This window comes from Asterias amurensis, chromosome 7, assembly GCF_032118995.1.
Source record: "Asterias amurensis chromosome 7, ASM3211899v1".
Classification (NCBI taxonomy): Eukaryota; Metazoa; Echinodermata; class Asteroidea; order Forcipulatida; family Asteriidae; genus Asterias; species Asterias amurensis.
This window is the reverse complement of record NC_092654.1, coordinates 4,047,340-4,071,974: the sequence shown is the minus strand read 5'-3', so window position 1 is coordinate 4,071,974 and position 24,635 is coordinate 4,047,340. Positions and strand designations below refer to the sequence as shown.

General features: G+C 38.4%; 2 protein-coding genes across 3 annotated transcripts; one reads left to right on the top strand and one right to left on the bottom strand.

The window, feature by feature from the left end:
• Window positions 1-58: 58 nt before the first annotated feature.
• LOC139939388 (nucleolar protein 58-like) lies at window positions 59-16,472 on the bottom strand. Its single transcript, XM_071935216.1, has 15 exons — window positions 16,340-16,472; window positions 14,732-14,808; window positions 14,100-14,152; window positions 13,333-13,457; window positions 12,534-12,670; window positions 11,781-11,845; window positions 10,620-10,754; window positions 9,730-9,875; window positions 8,739-8,865; window positions 8,121-8,284; window positions 7,095-7,229; window positions 6,192-6,555; window positions 5,373-5,467; window positions 3,687-3,732; window positions 59-3,017 (listed from the first exon to the last, which is right to left on the bottom strand). The coding sequence occupies exons 1-14, from the start codon at window positions 16,382-16,384 to the stop codon at window positions 3,688-3,690; spliced, it is 1,713 nt and encodes a 570-aa protein (XP_071791317.1). The 5' UTR covers window positions 16,385-16,472; the 3' UTR covers window positions 59-3,017; window position 3,687.
• A 262-nt stretch (window positions 16,473-16,734) lies between these two features.
• On the top strand, window positions 16,735-24,553 carry LOC139939387 (2-oxoglutarate and iron-dependent oxygenase JMJD4-like). Of its 2 annotated transcripts, none has more exons than XM_071935214.1 (7): window positions 16,735-16,869; window positions 18,229-18,512; window positions 19,286-19,451; window positions 20,070-20,201; window positions 20,750-21,017; window positions 21,470-21,613; window positions 22,394-24,552. In XM_071935214.1, the coding sequence occupies exons 2-7, from the start codon at window positions 18,263-18,265 to the stop codon at window positions 23,000-23,002; spliced, it is 1,569 nt and encodes a 522-aa protein (XP_071791315.1). In that variant the 5' UTR covers window positions 16,735-16,869; window positions 18,229-18,262; the 3' UTR covers window positions 23,003-24,552. The 2 variants fall into 2 exon arrangements, with proteins under 2 accessions (XP_071791315.1, XP_071791316.1); XM_071935215.1 differs by having other exon boundaries at window positions 16,746-16,916; window positions 22,394-24,553.
• Window positions 24,554-24,635: the final 82 nt, after the last annotated feature.

Here is a 24,635-nt window from a genome sequence, read left to right as displayed (position 1 = left end):
TCGAAGTTGCGAGATAATAATGAAAGAAAAAACACCCTTGTCACACGAAGTTGTGTGCTTTCAGATGTTTGATTTCAAGACCTCAAGTTCTAAATCCAATGTCTCAAAATCAAATTTGTGGAAAATTATTTCTTTCTCGAAAAGTACTCCACTTCAGAGGGAGCCGCTTCTCACAATGTTTTGTACTACCAACCTCTCCCCATTACTCGTTACCAAGTAAGGTTTTATGCTAAAATTATTTTGAGTAACTACAAAATGAACATGAAATATCAAACCGTGTCACCCATGGTTTCAATCTGTTGTGCGATTCAGGAGAAAAACCATGCAAACATTTTCAGCATAACAAATTGTCCTTCGTTTAGGTTTTCAGATACAGATAAAAATATTTCTCAAGAAAAAAATTGGTTTACATGTAGATGAACGTCATGATCAATAAAATTTGGACTTGCAACTAGACAATGACGTGTTAACCCTTTACAATACCTTTAATAAAAGCTTTTTTCCAATTTCTGCCGGGAATGTGTGTGGGTGGGGGTTTGGGGACAAAGTTATCTTTTAAAACTCACTCAAGTACATTGTATATTGCCAACAAGGCGCACAATGGACCAGTTGCTTTTTTACTTGGTAATGGGATTTGGTGCAGGAATCGGATATTTGCAATAAACACTTACTTATTAAGTCTTGGTTTTCTTTCAAATGTTCCATTAACTTTTGTACATACATGTAAAGAACTCAAGTGTTTATAATGCATGGGGTTAAAAAAAGTAAAACAAAAAACTTGCCTCTAAATAAAACTTATGTGGTTTTTTTATTTGTAAGAACTGTATTAGAATGGCCAGTTTTTATTTTAATGAACTCTTTCTTTAATTTATATTACATGTGAATTATATGCATATGTGCTGCAGTTTACATGTACATTTTTACATGTATACCCATTTTAGCCTAGATTTAACAAATGGGTATTAAATTTACAAATTTATTTTAATTGCAAGTTGGTAATCGATGAATAATGGTTTTGGGTTTTGTTTGGGTGAGGGTGGTCAATAAATAACTTCCATCAGTGAGTGTTTGTTATGAGTGTTATCTCAACTCACTTAATTTGTATTTCGTACTGTAGAAGTTTGGATGTTTATGAACAAAATTGTTGTGAGTTTATTACCCAAGACCATATTATAACAAGCATAACTGCAGTTTTCCCTCCTAGACTTAGTGTGTTTCAATGGCGTAGCTGAAAACCCCAAAACAAGGAATCAGCTTTGCTTTTCCATCGCAGAACAGCAGAACTCATTGAGAAAGGCAAGTACCGAGATACAAGCTATCTGCAGGCCTGATTCGTCACGGAAGAAACAAAGGCGATTGCCTCCATGCCCGGTCCTTGCCTTGATGCCCTTGAAATGCTCCAGTAGAAATTTACAATTTCCTCATAGGGTGCCCTTTACCAAGGAGAACATGCCTTGGTGCCCTTGCCCCTTCAAAAACGAAGCAAAACAGGGCTGTATTTGCCGTAGAAAAAGCCTTGAAAGTGTAAAAAGAAACCGCAATAGGACTAATTGTATTCATGATTGAAACTTTGAAATGGAAAAAAATACATTAAGTTACCCAGAAATGATCTTATTTTTCAGAAACCAACATTTTGGAGTTCGGATGTTTTGCCATGGAAGAGCTGAACAACTGAAAAGTTGCTCGTGTGACAAAAGCATGTAATCCAAGATATATTAGTAACATTTCATTTCAATGTTACCAAAATCCAAGAAAGTACTCAAATTAACAGGCAGCTTGTTTTATACATTTTTTAAATTACACCAACAAAGGAAAAAAGAAAAGACAAAAAAGAGTGTTTTAGAATTTGTAAAATGGGCGTTACCAAAGTATTCCATCGGTAATAATTTTATGCATGACAAGTTGTTACATCCAAGTATTAGTTATATACATAAGACAGTAAAAAATAAGGTTTGAGGTGACACACCGGTTTCGAAACTTTTGTTTCTCGAATACGTGACGTGGCAATTGAAACACACATACAGTCTTTAAAAAAATACAGATACTTTTTACAGGCACTTTTGCAAATAAAAAGCAAATGCAAAATGAATGAGGAATAAAAAAGTAATGACAAAGTTGCTTGATAACTTGTGTCCATAATTGACTTGTGTGATCATGTTTCCGAAGATTAGCACAACGCTGAAGAGTTCTTCAATGGGAGACTGTTGGGGACTCTATAGCCATTTCCCAATAAAAAATAATCCCCCCTAGAGTTTTAACCCCGTCACCACCCCAGGTAACCGTTCTCACTAATCAAGTTTGATAACTCCCAGGAGGAACCATTTCCCAGGAATAAGCACGATTGCTTCACACTTAAGATCAAACCCCAGAAAATTTGGTAAACATGTCAGCCAATGTGGGCGTCTCAACAGTATGGACACAAAAGTTGGGGCAAGTCAAACGTGCTTTTGTTCTCACTAGCTGCTTTTTATCGGGAAATACGTTTAAGCCCTGGGTTATCTCCCTTAACCCCTACCCACGAGCAGGGGGATTATTTCCTGCGAATAAGTTATTTTATCAGGAGTTTTTTTTTGTAGTGTGAAAAGATCGACCCAAAATTTCCAGGAATTTTCAAGGGAAATAGCTTTAGTGTGAAAAGGGCTTATGTGGCAGCAGACTTACCAGGTAAATCCAATGTTCTTAGCGATGTGCACATGCTAAGATGACAAAATCAACAGAAATGTACCTGGTTAGTCTGCTGCCACCTAGCGTTCAAAAGTCTCCCATTGTTCATGTGTTCAAGTCTATAAAATACAATTATGTACATAAACATTCAGTTTGGATCACCATCATGGAATGGCCAAATTTCACAGAGCTACTTAAGCAAAGCAATTCTGCTTACCAGATGAAGGTTACCAGAAATGCTTCATCACATGCACTGTTTGTGACCGGTTTCCTGCAAACATGCTCATCATAAAATTTGATGAAGTTCTTCTGCTTAATGAACCTCCATGAATCCATGGTCCAATTCCAAAGAGCTGCTTAATAAAGCACAAAAATAGCCAGGTATACCAAAATTATGCTTACCAGAATAAAGTTACCAGCTAAACTACCATGTCACATGTGTAATTTGTGACTGGCATCCTGCTCATTTCTGCCTAGCAGACAATTGTTAAGTAATATTTTCACTTAGAGGATTCAAGTACTTTTTCAAAATGTCCACAGATTTGCATTTAACTTACACAGTTTGAGGAGAATGATAGTAGAAATTTCTCTTCAAATATTACTATTAAACTTAGGTGCTGTAGTTTTTTGAGAAATGAGAGAAACAAGTCGCAAAATAATTTTTGTCTCAGTGCGAATTTATTTAGCATGTAAAAACGTATTAACCACTTATGCTTTTATAACATACCATAACTGGTTAATACGTTTTTACATGCTAAAACTGAGACTAAAACTTTTTTTGTGACATTGTTGTACTTGTTTCTCACAAACAACAGCACCTCAGTAAGTAAAATTTTAAGCCGCTCTATGAAATTGGGCCCAGTTCAAACGTTTCAACTAGATTGAAAGTAAGGTTGAGCAAATCAATTAGAAAACTTTATTACAATGCATGATGCTCGGACGACGGAGTACAGTACTGAAGAAGATAAATTTTCTTGATGGAATACAATAGAAGCAGCAGCAGAGAATACCAAGAGATTTACCTCACAGACTCTCGCGCTTCTTTTTCTTCTTCTTTTCTGATCCCGGCTGTAAAAAAAAAGGGGGGGGGGTGATGGTCATTTTAAAATTGCCTTATGCAAGCTCTTTCGTCTTTTATCAACAACTTTCTACTTTTATCAGCACCAAATAAGTACCAAATATTCAATACAAATAAAATATGCCATCATTCACAGAGATTTTTACCATCATCTTTTTTAGGATATCTTAAGTATAGACGATGTGACCCATGTTTACATTCAAACCGCCCTCTGTTGATTAAACACAGTATACGTCATGTTTCGCCGGGCAAAAAGACGCCTAGTCATGGTAAGATTGCATACACTTTCTAGCTGGCTGCCAAAACACAAAGGTGTTGCCTGGCGGTTTGCGCGTGAATCGTGTTATGGTTTAGAGGTCACATCATCTATAAGCCTCAAGGAAGTTTTTATTATCCTAAAATCAGGAGAAATCCTGATATATCATGCTTGATATTTAGTTTAATAGGAGCAACATTGTCGATCAGGGTTGGATTGATTCGGTCTTCACAGTTTTCAGACGGCAATTCCTTTGTCATCATTTCAACAATGTTAATAACAATTGGTTTCTTTCAGAGCCCTCTTCTCTACAATTCTCCAAGTCCAATAAAACAAATGGTCGTCAAAATTGAGCTCAGTTGGTCGTCGAAGTTGCGCAAGAGTAATGGAAAGAAAAAACAACCTTGCCCGCACAAGTCGTGTGGTTCCAGGTTCTTGATTTCAAGACCTAAGCTGATCATGAAATGAGGTCTCGAAATCAATCGAAATATTTTACTGAGAAATTACTTCTTTCTTGAAAACTACTCAACTTCAGAGGCAGCTGTTTCTCACAATGTTTTATACTATCAACAGTAGTGCTGGGCGAATAGTGAAATTTTGTTATTCGGATACCGCTGGCCAACTATCCGAAATTAACCGGATATTCGAATAGTTTTTTTTCGCCGCTAGAGGGCGCTATTTAAAAAAAATTAAAAAAAAAAAAAAAAAAAAAAATTTTTTGCCTCTAGAGGGCGCTGTTCGTTTGTGAATGAGATCTTATGGGCGGATTGATATTAGTTTCAGACAGTGTCGCTCGGTTCATTCATAAAAATGACCGGATCTAATTTAAAGATGGCGATTTGCTTTTTCTTTTGATCGTGATTGACTCTACGTGAAGGAAAACTTTTGTAATCTTTGAACAAATTACGTCAGAAATGTCATTGTTTTAACTCTTCATGGAGGTAAGCATAGTTAAATACTTAATATATGCTGTTTTATGTTGTCTTAATAGAAGTTTCATACGGATTCAGACAAAACATTCATATCAATTGTCGCCCGACGTCCGCGGATATTCGGATATTAAAGAATATCCGGTTACTCGGTTGTAATTACAGAATTATCCGGTTTGTGAGTAGGTATTCACGCCCTATGCGGATATCCGGTTAAGAAAAAAAAGGCATTCGCGGTTACGGATAGGAAAACCTATTCGCCATTAACCGGATATTCGAATAATTCGCCCAGGCCTAATCAACAGCTCTCTATTGCTCGTTACCAAGTATGGTTTTATGCTAACAATTATTACTATTATTATTAATATATTACCATTAGTGCCCATGTCTTTAATAGAACAAATGACATACAAATATGTGACTGTCAAAGCTAAGATTGACCTACCGTTTTGGGTTCAGAGATAGACTCATCCCCTCCTTCTGAGGGTCTCTTCTTTTTCTTCTTCTTTTTCTTTTCTGATGAAGGAGTTACTGGCGTTTCTGCAAAATAAAATGTAACAAAGTCTTGCATTACAAAGTGAACTTTACAGTAGAGCCAATTTGGAATAACACATAGACCACAGCTGAGGCAATTGTCTAGGCCCCTCCCAAGAAATCATGTGTGGTATATTGGTTCATTTGGAGCAACATTGTTGATCAGGGTTGGATTGATTCGGTCTTCACAGTTTTCAGACGGCAATTCCTTTGTCATCATTTCAACAATGTAATGTTTCTTTCAAATCCATATTCTCATTATTTCTCCACGTCTGTGGTAGAAAAAAAAGTATCTTAAGTTGCCACAGTATCAATGTTTGATCCAATATCAAAGTTTAATCCAATCTTGATCTTAAAGGCATTTGTTTTTTCTGATTGGTATCACTTTTCGAAACTGTTTCAATTTAAACAAGCACTAGAGGAGATTTATCTCATTTTTCTTTTTAAGATATTTATCAGACTGGAAAAAAAAGCAAGTCCGCCAACCTTGTCCAGTCATGAGCTTACTGGTCTATAAGTTGAAATCGATACCCTAGGGCTTGTGGGTCCATGAATTTCGCGCCCTATAGTGGTAGGACCAAGCAGGGGTGCGTTTTTGCGGCCTTTACCAATAACTGTTGGTCATTGGTCAGTGATTTACCAATGGCCAATTCGACCACAACCATTATCGGTCATGACCTTTGAAACCCAATCTCATCAGAACATGTGATGTGCTTTTAATTTTTCATACCTTCAGCAGATTCAGCGTCTTCGCTTGTTTTTTTCGATTTCTTCTTCTTGTGTTTTTTCCCCGTCTCTTCCTCATCGTCTTCTGGCTCTGATTTAACCTCTTCTTTCACAACGGACTTTCTCTTCTTCTTCTTTTTCTTTTTTTCTGTTTCCTCGTCGTCGCCATCCTCCTCGGGTTCGACTTTGACTCTTTTTGACACGACTGGCTTCTGCTCGGCTTCGTCCGAATCTTCGTCGAACTTTCGCTTCTTCTGTGCCGAGGGGAGGGTGGAGTCCTGGGCGGGGTTGTAGGTGCGGATTTCACTCTTGTTCTCGTATTTGTCTGCTCTGGCTTTTCCCTTCGCAGTTCCACTGATACGATACGTCTGCCAATATCAAAGAAGAAATCGTCATAGTTAAAAACAACCTCTATCTTTCAAGGAAGACTCTGCTAGGGTTGAAACGTCAGGTCATTAACTTTTTTTTGCAGTTAAAAACATATCTAAACATTTTGTTAACCACTTTAGTTTGCTTATGGTGGAACAGTTGATCAGGGTTGGATTGAATCGGTCTTCACAGTTTTCAGACGGCAATTCCTTCTTCATCATTTCAACAGAGTTCTTACCTATAGTTATCATCGCATTGACATCATCCTGCCGGCGTCTTAGAATAAAGGCCCAGTCACACAGGTCTCGACAAGTCTCGATAACGAGAACCCTTACAATGGACGCCCTTGATTGGTTGATTAAGTGTGCGCGTATTCAGCGCTGAGCAGTCCAACTGCAGTGTGACCGGGCTTTTACCATGGTCAAACAATGGAAATGCACAAGTTACGAGTGGCATAAACAGATTATGCAAATGAGCCACCTCCTTTTGACCTCTATGCATTACAATAAGATTTGCTTTCCCTCCAACAATTGCTTACCATTCCACTCTCCAGTTGTCTTAGCCTGGCCTCAATCTTGGCTCTACTCTGGATACCGATCTCCAGATCGTTATCTTCACCCAAAGCATCCACTCGTATTGCAAGGGAAGCCTTAGCAGCAAGCATTCTAGACAACTGTATAAAATAAAATATATAAAAAATAAAAAATAAAGCCAAGAGGAAAAAGAAAATTGACATGTTAGGCAGGAATGATGTTTGGTCCTTGGGAAAGTACAACGGCTGACCTGTACACATGGTGGATGACTTGACACTGGACAGTATTGGTAACTACTCATAATAATTATCAGCATAAAACCTTACTTGATGTCGAGTAATGGGGAGAGGTTGGTAGTATAAAACATTGTGAGAAACAGCTCCCTCTGAAGTAACATAGTTTTTGAGAAAGAAGTAATTTTCCACGAATTTGCATCTGAAAGCACATAACTTCTTGTGACATGGGTGATTTTTCTTTCATTATTTACTCGCAACTTCGAAGACCAATTGAGCTCGAATGTTCACAGGTTTGTTGTTTTATGCATATGTTGAGATACATCAAGTGAGAAGACTGGTCTTTGACAATAACCAACAGTGTCCAGTGTCTTTAATAACAAATGAACGTTAAAGGAAGCAAGTTTACCAAACATCTTGCTAGCCTGGTGAAACAACACAAAAAATTGATTTGAAAAACAGACAACTGCTAGATTTATTCATTCAAGAGTTTACTGGTCTGACTCTTAAGTACACAAGCATCTGGCCTACAGTCCTGTGCAAGTTTCGAGCTCGCTCAGAGTCCCACAAATTGTTTTTCTAACAAATTCATTCATTAAATGAATCAAGTTTTAAGTCGCATCTGATTCCGGAACATCTGTTGATCAGGGTTGGATTGATTCGGTCTTCACAGTTTTCAGACGGCAATTCCTTTGTCATCATTTCAACAGAGTTCCTTTAAATTACCTTAGACAACAACAACAACAACAACAACAACAACAAAAACAACAACAACAACCACAACAATATTCTACTGACCTTTCCTTTGTTCTTCTGGGCCGTCTGTCCAACTATTGATGCATGATAAATCAGACCATATTTGGGTGTGTCTTTCTTTGTCTTAAGAGCTCTAAATAACGCCTTCTCTGCCCCCAAGATCTGAACTGTCGAGGCAGGATGCTTTGCTAAATTCATCAGAGAACCTGAGCAGACAGTCAAAGAAAATTTCAAAATCAGATTAAGAGTGTTTCTGCCTAATTTTGCAGTTCAACAGCTATTATACCTCGAGTCTAAAATAATAATTAGTCTAAATTGCCAGGAAGTTGAGATAGGCGAGTGTTTCTGCGTAGTTTAGTTCCATCTTCGTAACACTATTGATCAGGGTTGGATTGAATCAGTCTTCACATTTATCAGACGGCAATTCCTTCGTCATCATTTCAACAGTGTCACTCTTTCTTCTCTCATGACTAACTCACATTTCGAGGAAAGTTGTTTTCAGTACCAAATTCATATTATTTCTCCACTTTGTAGAAAACTATTACAGATGGCAAACTTTCCAAAAAACAATATCATCTTTCACACAGATGTATAATCCTTTCAAATATTGTCAATAAAACCAGAAAACCCTAGAAAGCTTTCTAATTTTGTTACTGTTACCTGCATGAGATATGAGTCTTGCACCCACAAGTTCACCGACTAATGTCGTTAGGTTCGGTGCGATGGCTTGCATTCTGTTTTTTAGGTAGTCGTATAACTGTGCTCTGTACTCTGTGATCTCTATGACCTGCAAAGACAACAAATAAAACGACAAAATGCCAATTAGGGGACTGCCTGAGCTAAATATCACAAAGCTGCTTAGCAGAAAAAATTAATGCTTTACAATGGGTGCGTTCGATTAGCCTCCCTCTGGGTCGACCCCCCTGGTGCTCACTCAGGTGAGCCCCTGACAAGAGCTAAACGAACGATCACTCACCGCTCTCGTGGTGACGTCATGCACCTGGGGCCAGCCCCCAAGTGACCAACTCCACAAGCAGGGCACTCGGGGCTGACCCGGGTGAGCTTATCGAACTTACCCAATAATTCTATTGATCAAAATTTAGCAGGTCACCAGTCACAGATTGTGAATAAGAAATAGCAATTTCCTTGGTGATCATTTCTGGTAGGCATATCTTCGGTGTGCTTAGCTGTTTATCTTGCTTAAGCAGCTGTGTTAAGTTGGGCCCTTGTTGAAAATTTGTATGCTTAATTCATTATACAGTTCGTCCCACTATATTGAATACATTGAATATTGCACAAAATTAAAGCTGAATGAAACTTAACATTATCATTATTATTGTTTTTTGATACCTCTGCAAGTTCAGACCAAAATGAACTATGGTGAAGAGATGACACCCCAAACCTTGAACCGAGAGGAAAAATCATCAAAAAATAATTTATATTAAAATAACATCTTGAGCACTGTTGATCAGGGTTGGATTGATTCGGTCTTCACAGTTTTCAGACGGCAATTCCTTTGTCATCATTTCAACAATGTCAATCTGTTCCGAGGGAAAAAGTAACAGTTGGGCAAAATTTTGTCAAACTTTCCCAAATGTTGTGACTTTGGGGGGGGGGGGGGAGGGGTAGGATACTTAAATTAAGCCTTTACCTGTTCACATAGATAATGAATATTCATGATGTCTGCTTCAGATATTTCTGTTCCCATGGAGATCTCGGCAGCTAGTTTGACCTGCTCTTCTAAATCCTCAGGGAGAATTTCGGACATGTCGAGGGTGGCTGCTTTTGTCCTGTCACCTGGAAAAAGAATTAATAATCCAGAGTACAGATAACTTGAAATAAAGAAAACATGAAGGACAAACAAATGCAACTGTCTTGTAACAACAGTTTAATAAAAGAGAAAAACCAAAACAAAACCATTGATCAGGGTTGGATTGAATCGGTCTTCACATTTTTCAGACGGCAATTCCTTGGTCATCATTTCAATGGCATTTTATTCTGGCTGTAGTTATGGCCCCCTTTAAATAATGCAGGTTTTGGCTCTCGCTGGAAATCCCATATACAAATTGTCTTCATACAGTTTTCAAAAGCCCCAAAACAGAACCAGAGTTGTGGATTAACGTTGTTGCTAAAAATTTCTATACTTTAACACATGTTTTACAGGTGTGGAGTTTCATCTTCGAAAGGGCACTTCAATGTGAAACTTTTAAAAGGACACTAAAGCCAAGACCAGGGCATTGACCTCCTTGGCTTGCATGTAATTTCAGGCCTGGTTGGAGTGGCGTTCCAGCCTTAGCTGTAGTCGCCATTTTGGACACAGCCTACATCTCCAATCAATCAATCCAAGCTTGGCTTTGATAAAAACAAGATAAGACTCTTCAGCTATAATGACAACCTTCATAAAAATCATGTTTCTTGTAAAACAAAATTCAAAATATTCTCTGCTTTCCGGTAACTCGGGGGGGGGGGGGGGGGGGAAACCACTGCCCTGACACTTTCATGTTGTACTTATTACAAACTTTGCACGGTGTGGAAACTTACCCAATAATTTGACAATTTTGGCAAAGGCCAGATTATCTTGGACGAGCTTTCCTAGTTCCGGAAAATGCCATCCGTACCATTCCCGACACCTCATGATGTAGTTGTTGAGTTCTTTGTCCAAGTCGTCGAGAAGTGCTGAGGTATCGATCAAACATAACAAATATCAAGTCAAGTACGAGGTTTATAATGCCAAATAATAAACTACAAGGGAAACTAACTACGAACACCTTTTTATGATTTAGGGTATGACAAAGAAAAGTTTACTATAGAAGGATTTAACATGCCAACTGAGCTAGTCTAGCCCTATGCTGGCAATCTCCAAACTTTGACAATATCTTTGTTCGGGGAGTGCCAGTCGGAAGCCATACAACCGTTAACTGTCGTGTCGCCAGGGAACACACCCAAGTTTACGATACAACAGTGGAAGCGACAGCTTAGGGATAATCTTACAGGCCTGTATGCTTCGCTTTTGAAAGGGCAATGGCACCAAGGCATTTTCTCCTTAGTAAAGGGCACTCTATGGGGAAATTGTAAATTTCTACTGCAGCATTTCAAGGGCACCAAGGCAATGACCAGGGGGCATGGAGGCAATCGCCTTCGTTGCCTCCATGAAGTATCAGGCCTGATCTTAAGGGGATTAAGTCTTCAAGCATTTTAATGACTTAATGTACAGCCTTGTCATCTGAGTACAGACTGAAATTGTTGAGGTAGATTGCTCAGAGATATTGTCGTCACAAAGTCAAGGTGGTTTAATTGACAGTCGGCAAACCGTCCCCAGCCTTGCTATCAGGCGCAAATTAACTCATCACAGCAATGGAGTGGACCAAACATTCACTTGTAATGAAGCTGGGATTTAAAATTTCTTCTAAACTGTTTGTACAAAATTAAAAACTAGATTGTCGAGTATTCCTTGTCGAGTATTCATTTTCGAGTATTCAAAGCGGGGTATTTAAATTTGTTTCAATTTGTCAGATCATCAGATATATTCAAGATGTTGTCACCTAATCTGGCCGAGATGGGACAGGTTTAAAACAAAATACGTAGACAACACAAGTAAGAAAACAAAACAGGCTATTGATTGACAGTTGCATAAAATCACGCGTTGGTTATTAACACTGAATTCCCTCTTAATTATCTCGTTATGCTACTGGGAATACTCACATATCGCTTGCACTATCATTGTGTCCACTTTATCAGGGCTGAATTTAAGCTTGTAGCGTGACAGACTGCAATAAAAGTGTCAGCCAAAAGAAATCAAGCAAAATTAAGGAATGTTAAATCTTTAAGAATAGAAACATATTTTTGTCAACTGATGAAGGTGGCCACAAGAAATTAATGCAAATTTGTCGGCAGTTTCAGACATATCATCAGGGCTCGAATTTGGAATAATATTCCACAAGACTGCAGGGCCCAATTTCATAGAGCTGCTAAGCACAAAAATTTGCTTAGCATGAAATTTCTTCCTCGATAAAACGGGATTACCAACAAAATTTCCATTTGTTTCATGTTGCTTGTTACTGGTATTCAGCTGTTGTTTGCTTATCCTAAAAAATCACGTGGAAAATTGGTTAGTAATCCTGTTTTTATCGAGGGAGAAATTTCATGCATTTTTTGCTTAGCAGCTCTATGAAATTGGGCCCAGGTCCTGTAGGTCAAAATTCTCATTGGACCAGAATTTATTTATAAATGACAAAGAAAAAACTTTCAACAAAGTTAAACATGTGAACTGTTTGTCATGCAATAAGAAAACAACATGCCCTCTTATCGAACACAAAACGGATAGATGTGTGAATATTATAGATTCTTCTTATTCAGTCTGTTCATATTAGTAAGGCGAGTGCTTTCCACAAGACACATTAAACATGTACAGGTATTATTTGTAAGAAAAATGCTCCGTCTGGGAAAGTCACCAACCTGTGAGCCAGACCAAGTGTCATTGCAGTCAGTTCTCTCTCGGGGAGTCCAGGTACCAGGTTGCTGAACTGTGAACGAATTCCTCGCATCAACTCGGCGATCGATGAGTCGTGAACACATGTGAGCTCAAGTTTGTCCTGAACAAACGCATCCAGATGAATCAAAATGTTAATACAACACTCAAAAGCTATGATTTGACACATAATGTACTATAACAATCAATTTTTACCTACAAAACAAGGCGACACAACTTAACAAGAAGTGCTTCTTTTGACCCATGAGAAAATAGTGTTGACCCATCGTATAACACAGTGGGTCTCGCACCAGTCCACACAACCACCATTTTGTAAGTGAACATCTGTATGGAATTACCCTCAAGGGATTTGTGCCATTTTGTAACTCTGTGTCAAATCGCAAACTACACTCATTATGCAAAACACTCAGAGATTTTGTCGTCACATAGACAAGATGGTTAAATTGACAGTTGGCATACCGTCCCCAGCCTTGCTATCAGGCGCAAATTAACTCATCATAGCATTGAGCTTCGGGTTTCGCAACAATTGAAAATCATCTTATCCAAAAGACTGTTAATAGACCTTTATGCATGACAACATTCCGCTGTGGAAAATGTACATACACAGCGCACTGGATGAACCAATGAAGGACCAAATGTATACATTCCCTTAAACTACTTGGTCTACAAAATTCACACATGTCCATCCTTGAAATACCAAATTTCATTTCCTTCATTGAAAGACAAAAACCCCACATTATTGATGAGAGTCTGGTCTGGCTTTACCTTGATGATTCCGCCAAGTTTGGCGTCAGCCACAGCGAGTTTGGTGTGGGCATCTTTGGCAACGATTTTCTTGAGGATTTTCTTGAGACTTCTGTTGAGTTTGCCTTCAATTGCAGCAGTTGCAGCTACAGTAAAAACATATATATTATAAAAGCATGTTGTGAAATGAGTAATAGCAGTAAGACAGGGGTATGTCTGTTTAGGGAAAACATACTTCAAAACAGGTATGAGAGAATATTTATTTAGTTTGCGGTAACACCATGTGTGTATTTTCCTGCCAGGTAGAGTTTGTTTCTTTAGAGAACTGTCTTTCTATAGTCTACTACCGCATAGTAGATTTATCAGTATATTCAGGAGACTACTCCGTTCTGAAAAGAACTGTCCTGCTTTTAAACTACTACCTGGGCAGAAGGTATAGAAAATTGGCTGGGACTACCTAAGCTTATAGGATCATAGGATAGTTATTAACTGCACAAAGTGACTTCTTAAATTGTTCTCAACGCTTCGACTAGCATGCTCTAGTCATCATCAGGAGACTGTGTATGAAAGAAGTTATCTCAGAGGAGGTAGTGACAAAATGAGCATTTCAGTGTCATCAGATAGTCAGGCTCTCATTGCATCATCATTGATAACTTCAAGCACAATTCAATTAAGTGTCCTTTTAAATAAACAATCAAAATACTGAAATCAGAATAATACTGAAAATTTGTAAGTGGCACCAAGTGCAAAACGAGGGCAACTAAAGAGATTGTAGGAAATTTTCAAACCTGCGAGAGCTTCTGTTGTGTCTTGAAATTTCTCAAACTGTTTTAGCTTCACTCTGAAATAAAAAAGACACACAAAATAATTATCTATTAATTTATACATCTCCACAAACCAACCTTCTACTGTAGTCATTTTAGGGGAAGACAAAAAGGTGACAAGTCATATCGTGTTGGAATGTTCAGACCATGGGATTGGATGGCCTGGAGGCGCCTTATCCACAGTTCTCTCCTTAGTCAACTGAACAGTCTCTCGGTGTTTACCAAATGCCTCAATGCCATGTAAAATCATGTTAGAAATGGAGTGATTAGGTCGAAACTGAACAGTCTTCTCAGTGGTTAGATCAAATCTTTAAATGGGCAGCATAATAGAATGGCATTCAGGCCTGGAATTTCATCTTTGAGAGGGCAAGGCTATTTTCATTTTGAAAAGGGCACTTCATTTGGAAAATCTTTAAGTATATGGGAGTTTTTGAAAGGGCACCAAGGCCAAAACAAGGGCAACATAGGTCATGGCCTCGTGGCCTATGTGAAATTCCGAGCATAGGCATTGAATAAGCATTTTAAAGTAAAACAACTTCAATCAAGGGAAGGGGATGGAGATGTTTTTGCAACATCTTAGGGGAGCCATCACTCACATTCTACTTGCTCCCTCCGGATTTGCAAAATCTTTGTAGAGATTGTCAACTTGATTGAGTTTCTTCTCATCAAGAAGCTGAAGAAGTAAAAAACACATGCAATCGATTAAGCATAAATCACACATGGAATATACTAACGATATAAAATGCAACACCTAAAATAGTTGCCATTTTAGTATTTATAGCAATTTATCAGTCAAAGCTTCACCTTTTTGATGTATGGCAGCAATCACAACCAGTTTGTTGGTCAAATGGAGTTATATGAACTCGCTTCAAAGGACATCACATTTTACAAACTTATTATTCAAATTTGAAAAGGAGGAAATATTAGCATAAAATAAGGACAACCTCTTCTATTGTCGTTATGCATAATTCATTTTTCATTGTTCATTTTGAAATTCAACTAGCTTTCTGTTTTCAGACCAAGTATTTTGTACTTGGACTTTAAAACAGGACATTTAAAAAAAAAAACAAGCAAAACCATTGATCAGGGTTGGATTGAATCAGTCTTCACATTTGTCAGACGGCAATTCCTTCGTCATCATTTCAATGGCATTTTATTCTGGTTTAGATGGTTAATTTCGAGACCTCAAATTCTAAATCTGAGGTATCGAAATCAAATTTGGGGAAAATTACTTCTTTCTTGAAAACTATGTCACTTCAGAGGAAACTCTTTCCCATTACTCGTCACCAAGTAAGTTTTCTATGCTAATTATTATTTTGAGTAATTAGGCTACCAAGTGTCCACTCACCCCTGCCTTTTTAAGGGGAAAAGTTAGAAGTACAAGTTCTGCTGGATTTTAACTTTGAAGCGATACTTTTGTTACAAGTTTTTGAAAGAATGTTGAGAAACAGGTCTGCAAAATTTGTTTGTGACAAAGCCAGGGACAAGCGTTCTGGCAAATTCCCATATGAAAAACAACAAAATAAACAAAGCTTTAACTTGTTCGTTGATGAACTTTCTGATAAAAAATATGAAAACATGAAAATTCATTTTGAAAATAACAAAACACTACTGCTGTCTGTTTCTCTGCCTTGTCGCACATAAAATTTTTTGCGTGGCCAGACCCAGGAAGCATTCCGAAATCCCCCCCCCCTACCACAAGTGCAAATTTTTAATTAACCAATTAACTGACTTGTGTCAAAGATTAACATTAAGATTGCACCAAACATGACTGACGTTTCAGGTCATCCAATTTTAAATAATAAAAATAGGATGATTTTATTACAAATAAATTCATGGGTAAGGCCTATTCACCCCCCCCCCCCCTTGCCGGTGCCACCCCCACCCCCAACAAGCTAAAAAGTTTGGATAAAATCACTTTTCCAATACGTATGGTGAGGCAGTGCTAACAACATACACACGGCTAGATTTAAAGAATCTTAGTTCTGAGAGCATTAGACTTAGAGAAAGAACCCAAAGCAAACTCTGCTCTAAGCGCATGGTGGAGCGGCCACGTGGAGAGTGCATGCGACGCCCTCAGTGCGGTGAACGAGTTCCCCATGTTTTTCTGTGTGTGAAAACTTGATTCGTCAACTTCGTTTTCATCCTTAAATTTCTTATAGAAAAAAACGCAATTCACCACCAAAACACACGTCATTACAAACCTTGAACACAGCGTAACCTGCAGGAGACTCGAATAAGACTAACATTTTGAAAATTAGGTATTTTCAAGAAAGTTTTGGTGAAAATACATCAGCTATTACAAGTTCTCATCCCACCTTCGAAGCGTCCACGCTGATAAATGCTGCCACGAGGTTTGGAGATTACGATATGAGCATGCGCGTGATCGGGGTCACGCACACAAGAGGTCAAAGCTGATTTGTTTCATGTTCTTCTGGAATATACAGCAAATATGCCGCAAACAAATGATTTTTTACTCAATGTTCAATAAATAAATTTTACTTTGTTATAAAATTATTTTTGTATCAGTTATTTTAAACTAATTTCTTTTTAATGTTTAAACTGATTACCAATACATTTATAATTGTTCAAAGCCTGTCATGTCGCCGCCCATAGCAGTTGTAATGTTTTGGTTGGTTTTGTAACACCGTAAAACCACCAAGTCCCAATTCCGGTTGCCACTGCAGCTGAAGACCGTAGCCTTAGCCGATTGAAATTTCTACTCAGATCTTAGGTAATTTCTGTCTGCGGTCTACTACAGGAGACAGTGTCGTTGTCAGTGTCAGTACTCAGTGATAATGAGTTTTAAAAAACTTTTCTTGTTCTTTATTTTTAATTTTTTATTTAAAAATATAAAAAAATAGGCTAATTAATTGTACTTGCTTGTGTAGAATGTAAGATAAATGCGATAACGTTACCTTCATCCTGCCGACGGCGAAGACCTCCGGCTTCGTCGTCGGTAGGAGGGTTATGTTGTTGCAACTAAATGTGTGTAGGAATGTACTTCTAGATTCCTAGAAACTATTATTATTTAGTTTACTTTATAACTACGCTTGGATAACTTTCCGTACGGCGCCACCACTTTTTCACTCATTTTTACAAAAAGGGATATCTCATTGGGTAAATAAGATACTATATTATTTCATATCGAATGAAAAAGTGGTGGCGCTATACGGAAACTTTTCCCTGTGCTCCCTCAGGGGAGCCTTAATTAATGGAATAATGGGGCGTTTGTTTAGCTTCCCTAATGGGGCGTTTGTTTGCGATAACGTAACCCTCCTCCCGACGGCCGGAAGGCCGCCTCAGGAAAATAGAACGCTCCGGGGATCACTTCGGGAGTCATACGGAAACTTTTCCCTGTGCTCCCTCAGGGGAGCCTTAATGGAATAATGGGGCGTTTGTTTAGCTTCCCTGGGTCTAGTTGCGATAACGTAACCCTCCTCCCGACGGCCGGAAGGCCGCCTCAGGAAAATAGAACGCTCCGGGAATCACCTCGGGAGTCATAGTTTTAATCATAGCACTCGAAGCAGTCAATATTTGTATACTAGTAGTACGTAGTACATGTAGGTTACAATATACTCCTAGAACTATAAGGTTTGTTCCGCTATCATTCATGCAGATGATATAGTTCTAGGACTAGCTAGGTTGTAACTATACATGCTACATAATGAATCATGGAATAGAACTACACCATTCATCTAGCCAAGGAAGGGCAAGTAAAGTGGCTATTTTAGGACAAAATAAATTAAAAATATCAATTAAATACATGTACTTATTTAGTCTAACCATAGAGCTAGGATGGTCTAACTCTAATTTAAGTATTCTAGTGGTACTTTTAATTACAACCCGATTTACTTCTTGGTAGTTAGTAGTTAAATCTGCTTTTTGGATAGCCCAGCCAGATTGGACTCCTCCGTTGCATCTGACTGACGTCCTACCAGGGCTACTGGTTGGATTGTGCGTTTAAAGCTAAAAGAGCTAGAATTCGTTTTAACTTTTTTCATAAAACAAAACTGATGATAAACTTTTTCTTTAAAGTTTGTTCTGCTTTAGTCAAATTTGTAAATTGTATTTTGTATTTTTTTCTTTTCAGGAAGAATGTGCCAAGATCATGAAGTGGGATTAACATGTCAACTTTAACGCAGAGTACTCTAACAACCGTCCTCTGCCAAAGTGTAGCCGATCTCAGAAAAGTCAAAGTCACGGATGTAGAGTACATAAACAGCAGCATAACGTATGATGAGTTCTTCCTGAGGTTTCTGGTTCCAAACAGGCCTTGTGTGTTTGGTCCTCACATTACCCAAGATTGGCGGAGTGTGAGAGAGTGGGTGACAAAAGATGGCCGGCCAAATTTCAACTACCTTGCTCAGATGTTTGGTAAAAAAAACCTTGATTTGCAATTTGACAATTGGTTGTGTCGGTGCAACAAGGTCATATCCTAAGATAGAGTTTGCTTGAAACCTGAGTAATGTGTCCAAAGGTTGTATTTTGCTCCGAATAACCCGTATGTACCTGCAAGTCAATGGATGCCAAGATACGACATCAATGTCAATTGGGGTTGCATGGAGAGTGTTCACGCAAGATATGACTTTGTTGCACGAAGCGCAGCGTGCTAGGGCGAGATATTACTTTGTTTCAGAATCGAGTTATGACCCTGTTCCACCGACACAATGAATCTGTATCTGTATGTGTACGTCGCAGAGACCAAAACTGGCATAAAGGCAACGACGAATTGCAAAAGTTCTCACATAGATATTGTTTCAAACAAAGCAAGTTCATAAGAAACATTCTGGGTTTATGTTTTTAATACAGATGATTAATAAATCTCATTTCATTCTAGGTAAACATGCATTGTTGTTTGTATTAAATTGCTATGTTCGTTTCTGTCATCCTAGGTCTTTTCGTTTGTCTTGTCTCTGCCGGTCCACAGACTGATGATCCATTCGATGTTACAAACCTTTTAATTTCCTAGGTTTTTCAAGCCTAATAAGTGAGTCTGTGCATTATAACATTTTATGTGGGTATTATATCACTTTGTTTATGCAGTACAGAAATAATTTGAAATTGAAATTGAAAACATATCTGTAAAATCCATTGCATTTAGAATCAAAATTAATTTCACTCTTTCTTTTTATATTATGAAACAACAGGAAGTACGGTTGTTCCAGTTGCTGACTGTAGGAAGATTGAATACTCAGCCCAACCCAAGTCAGATATGAAGCTCACGGAATATCTTAACTACTGGCAAGATATAAGGCAAGACCCGAACTCCAAGGATGAAAAGTGTCTGTATTTGAAAGACTGGCATTTTACAAAGTGAGTGTGATCCTCAAGAGCAGTTACTTTGCTAGACTTGTGGACAAATCTTTAAATGTTTGTTGTGATAGTAGCATTCCAACTCTCTGCACGATTCTTGGAGGCACCAGCGATGTTCTCTCGAGACTGCTGACCCGCGTGAGGCTACTGCTCTTGTGACTTCTGTCGCATGACCTAGCAGCCTAGCATGAAGGCAGTGACCTCGCGAAAGCGGTCTTTTATCGGGGACAGCTGAGTGTATTACACTATCACTGCGACTTGACTAGCAATATTTGTTATTTGACACAATTAGAACAAAGATATTAACAAAATAAGGAGACTGCCAACATTAGGGCTAGATAGTCCGGTTAGTAGAGCACTGGCATGTTAACCAGGAGGTGGCAGCTTCAAATCCCACTCTTGTCAGTTTGTCTTTATTCAAGTCAAAATACAATTGGAACAACTCACTCTTTAAGTCTCTGCGTCTTTGCATCAACAAATTTGATTATTTCAAATTCATCATTTGAGATCTTCATCTAAAGTAATAATAATATGTCGGAAATAAACTCAAACTGTAAGTGTAATCTAGTAGTCTTGGTGTTTGTTGAAGTTTTACCGTTCCTTTACAATTTGATGCAGGACATTCCCTGACTACAATGCCTACACAACGCCTACCTACTGTGCCTCTGACTGGATGAATGAATATTGGGATGTCAAATCAAGTGGAGCTGATGACTATCGGTTTGTGTATATGGGACCCAAAGGGTCATGGTGAGTAAACTGGTTAAACTTAATAGCCCACATTGTTAGGCTGTTACGGCTCTCTTTTAACACTGGTCTTCTCAGGTCTTATCATATTTGCCATGGGATAAGACCAATGTTAAAAGAAAGCCATAACAGCCCAACTGGTGAAGTTACAAGTGCTTGTCAATATTTTCAATGACATTTTTTCATATGTGAAAAGATTGCGTTGATATAGATCTGATAGTGCAGACTTGTACAAGAAACCTTGGTAGGTTTTGATGACTTTTTAAGGTGTAAGTCAACACAAATGAAAGGATTTTTACAAGCAGTTATTAATCATAATATAATAATCGTAATGGATGAATCATCCCCAAAACTTTGAATCTGAGAAGCGTTACTGACGGTAGTTGTATTCCAATTGCACATTATTTTTTCTGTGGACATAACCACAAGTGTCAAGACCATGACTCAAACCCACTCTGCTGATCAGAAACACCCGAGCTTGAGACCAGTGCACTTCACCACTCGGCCAGGACACACCACATAACACCCCTTGATTTTATTTCCTGACCCAGGACTCCGTTTCACGCCGACGTATTCCGTTCTTACTCCTGGTCGGCAAACATCTGCGGTCGTAAGCGTTGGCTTCTGTTTCCTCCAGGCCAAGAAGACTACCTAAGAGACACACTCGGCAACTTGGTGTATGATCTGACTTCTCGTGAACTACATGATGAAAACAAATATCCACATTACAGGGATGCATGTGAGCCGTTTGAGGTCATTCAGGGTCCAGGAGAGGTCATCTTTGTACCAAGTGGATGGCATCATCAGGTTTTTAACATTGTAAGTGAGAATCAAACAACGAATTAACCTGTTTTCAAAGGCAAAGTATACTTTTTTTTTTTTTTTTTAACTTTCTGTCTACTAACACTAAATAATAATAGTGGCTTTTTATGTCGTGCTCAAATAACGCTTACGATACTAGGCCATTTGTTTAATTCCTTGAACCATCTCAGCTCCCTGGGGTGTATACAGCCAGTGCTGCCATGTATGTGGCACACCAAGCTAAATTAATCGCAAGAACCATCTTTGCCATTACATGTACCCATTTACTCCATGAAGATGAAGAGAAAACAATTCTAGTTAAATTTCCTGCTTAAGGACACAACTGGGATTCGAACCCACACCCTGTTGACTGAACCACCAGAACTTGAGTCACATACACTTACCCAATCAACCATGACACACCATAGATGTACAGAAAGAGTTATGAAAGTTTTTTATTTATATTTCAGGAAGATACAATCTCTATAAATCATAACTGGTTGAATGGCTGCAATGTGGACCTAACCTGGAAGTTTCTTCAACAAGAGTTGGCGTCTGTCAAGGCATCTATCAGTGACTGTATAGACATGGATAATTGGGATCAACAATGCCAGGTCAGGGGTAGCTCTTAGAAAGCTCAATTCAGTAAAGTTTAATTTAAAATCTCATCATGAGCTGCCTGTCAGTTGAATTCTGTCAAATTCAAAAGCGTATGTTACTTTGTTTCAGAGTAAACTGGTCATATTTCATCTGCTTCAGAGAAACCTGGTCCAGTTCTGTCTGGTTCAAACTGGTTCAGAGTAACCTGATCCAGTTCAGGCCGGATCAGAGTAACATGTTCCAGTTCAGTCTGGTTCAGAGTAAGGTCCTGTTCAGTCTGGTTCAGAGTAACACATGTGTTCCAGTTCAGACTTGATCAGAATAACATGTTCCAGTTCAGATTGGTTCAGAGTAAGGTCCAGTTCAGTCTGGTTCAGAGGAACATGGTCCAGTTCAGTCTGGTTCAGAATAACATGGTCCAGTTCACACTGGTTCAGTGTAAGGTCTTGCTCAGTCTAGTTTTATCTGGTCCAGCTCAGACCGGTTCAGAGTAACATGGTCCAGTTCAGAATAACATGGTCCAGTTCACACTGGTTCAGTGTAAGGTCTTGCTCAGTCTAGTTTTATCTGGTCCAGCTCAGAGCCGGTTCTGAGTAACATGGTCCAGTTCAGAATAACATGGTCCAGTTCACACTGGTTCAGTGTAAGGTCTTGCTCACTTTAGTTTAATCTGGTCCAGGTCAGACTGGTTCAGAGTAACACGGTCCAGTTTTGTCTGAGGCTCTCAAATTTCATATTTTTTTAGTCATGTTTGTTTACAGTCAGTTCAACTATGCAATTATATTTTATTTCAGATCATAATGAAAGCCAGTACGGGGATAGATTACTCTGAGTTCCTACAACTGCTATGGACTGTGGCATCAACTCGGCTTCATCAGCTACATCAATTCAAGAAGTGTCACATGGAATCAGACATGGCCGACGGCAAATGTACCATAGAAACCTTGCAGGTTTTGGCTCAAAAAGTAACTATGGAATCTCAGACTTGTGAGAGACATTTGCAGTCTGATGAAATCAAGACTACATCAACCTCAGAACATTCCTCAAGTGAAATGAAGATCTTGCCTGATCATCCAAACCCTTCGCCTTGTGCACCTGGTTTAAAAACACTCGATGTAAAATCGACAACAGCGCCATCTGGTGATACAATGTTTGCCAACCAAAAAAAAGACCTACCACAGGCGAAAGACAAGCACAAGAGTGCCTTACAATTATCAGAGTCTTCAAATTCTGCACAAAAGTCATTTGTTTGGGATTGGATGTATGACCTGCATCGCATCACAGAAATTGTAACCTTGTTGCTTGATAATGAAGATTTTTGCAAAATAGAGAAAGACAAGTTATGTACTGATCCACAAGAGTTTCTTACGGAAATAAGTTCTGCTTTAAAGAACACACCTTAGCCGATGACTTTTAAGCGACAGCGCGGCAGTGCAACGATGTTGGTATTAGAATATTGGCATCTACATAATTGTATCATGTACCCTTTCTTACCAATCAGTTCCTCCTAAAAAGATCTTAAGAGAGATATTTGGTCCCTGAAATAGTCAATAGAGGGGTGTCACAAGGCTACACCAGATACAAAAACACATACGTCAACACTTTGTGTGTTCAAGAGACACATAACCGGATATGGAAGCTCATACACATACAATAAAACTAATTACAGTTTGCTGATATCTTAGTTGCATTAAAGACACTGGCCACTATTGGTAACTGTCAAAGACCAGTCTTCTCACTTGGTGTATCTCAACATATGCATAAAATAATGAACCTGTGAAAATTTGAGCTCAATTGGTCGGCGAAGTTGGGAGATAATAATGGAAGAAAAAACACCTTTGTCACACGAAGTTGTGTGCTTTCAGATGCTTGATTTCGAGATCTCTTCTAAATCTGAGGTCTTGAAATCAAATTCCTGGAATTACTTCTTTCTCAAAAACTATGTCACTTCAGAGGGAGCCGTTTCTCACAATGTTTTATACTATCAACCTCTCCCCATTACTCGTTACCAAGTAAGGTTTTATGCTCATAATTACCAATAGTGTCCCCTGCCTTTAATGCCCTAGATTAAAAACAGTATTGCTTTTAAAGGTGTCATTCATGATATGAATAGAAATGGGTTCATCATTGTAGGCAAAACATAGGGTAAATGCAGTACAAGTGGGTCTCTATTTTGCTTGCTGGAAAACTTATTTACATGCTTTTACGTATGGGTCCAAACGAACTAAAAATAAAAAACATATTCAATCAAATTCTCCAAAGTGACAATAACATACACAAAATTTAATGCCAAACTGTATTAACGACTGATTGTTAAAACTGGTAACTATCAAAAGGATATTTTATTTTGTCCATTTCTAGCCAGTGTATTTAGTAAACTGATTTTATTGAAATGGTGTCTTGTTTGTTTTATTTTCTCTTTTATTTAGTCTTTGTGAATCATGTTGTCCTGTGAAAGATGTCAAAATATCTTTAAAAATTAACATTCTTTATCCCAATGCAAATTTAACACCTCTTGTATCGTTGCGGTACCCGCTGCCAAAACATAGGATTCGAACTGCCTCTAGCTACCTCGGATGGTCTAGTTGGTAGACACTGCTCTAGAATTGCAAGGGTTGCGGGTTCGAATCCCACACACGTAACATGCCTGTGATATTTTGTTCACAGGACTCTGGGAAAGTACTGAGTATACAGTGCTAACACACATAGGTGTATGGGTAAAAAAAACCAAAATTCAAAATATCTTGTAAGCGAGTTTTGTTGACAAAACAGGGGTCGATTTCACAAAGAGTTAGGACAACTTAAGACTAGTCTTAGGAGATATTAAAAACTTAAGGCTCTAATTCGAGATAAGACTAGTCTTGAAGTGTGAAAGTGAATACAGTTATTGGTCTTAATGTTCTGGTGAATATGAAAAATAAATTGTTTGCATTTTTTGAAAAAAATAAATTTTATAAGAAAAACAAGCTGAGAAAAGCAGAGTTAGATTGTGGTTTATTTATTTATTTTATAACAATGTGTCCTTCATTTATGTGG

What these genes read in the sequence shown, in the direction of transcription:
- LOC139939387 (XM_071935215.1), top strand. Translation starts at nt 18,263, where the DNA reads ATGTCAACTTTAACGCAGAGTACTCTAACAACCGTCCTCTGCCAAAGT. An exon ending in ATGGGACCCAAAGGGTCATG is followed by an intron (nt 20,202 to 20,749) that starts GTGAGTAAACTG and finishes TTCCTGACCCAG; the next exon opens with GACTCCGTTTCACGCCGACG. An exon ending in ATTGGGATCAACAATGCCAG is followed by an intron (nt 21,614 to 22,393) that starts GTCAGGGGTAGC and finishes ATTTTATTTCAG; the next exon opens with ATCATAATGAAAGCCAGTAC.
- LOC139939388 (XM_071935216.1), bottom strand. Translation starts at nt 16,384, where the DNA reads ATGTTAGTCTTATTCGAGTCTCCTGCAGGTTACGCTGTGTTCAAG. An exon ending in CAGGTTACGCTGTGTTCAAG is followed by an intron (nt 14,809 to 16,339) that starts GTTTGTAATGAC and finishes TTACTTCTTCAG; the next exon opens with CTTCTTGATGAGAAGAAACT. An exon ending in AGACGCTGAATCTGCTGAAG is followed by an intron (nt 5,468 to 6,191) that starts GTATGAAAAATT and finishes TTTATTTTGCAG; the next exon opens with AAACGCCAGTAACTCCTTCA.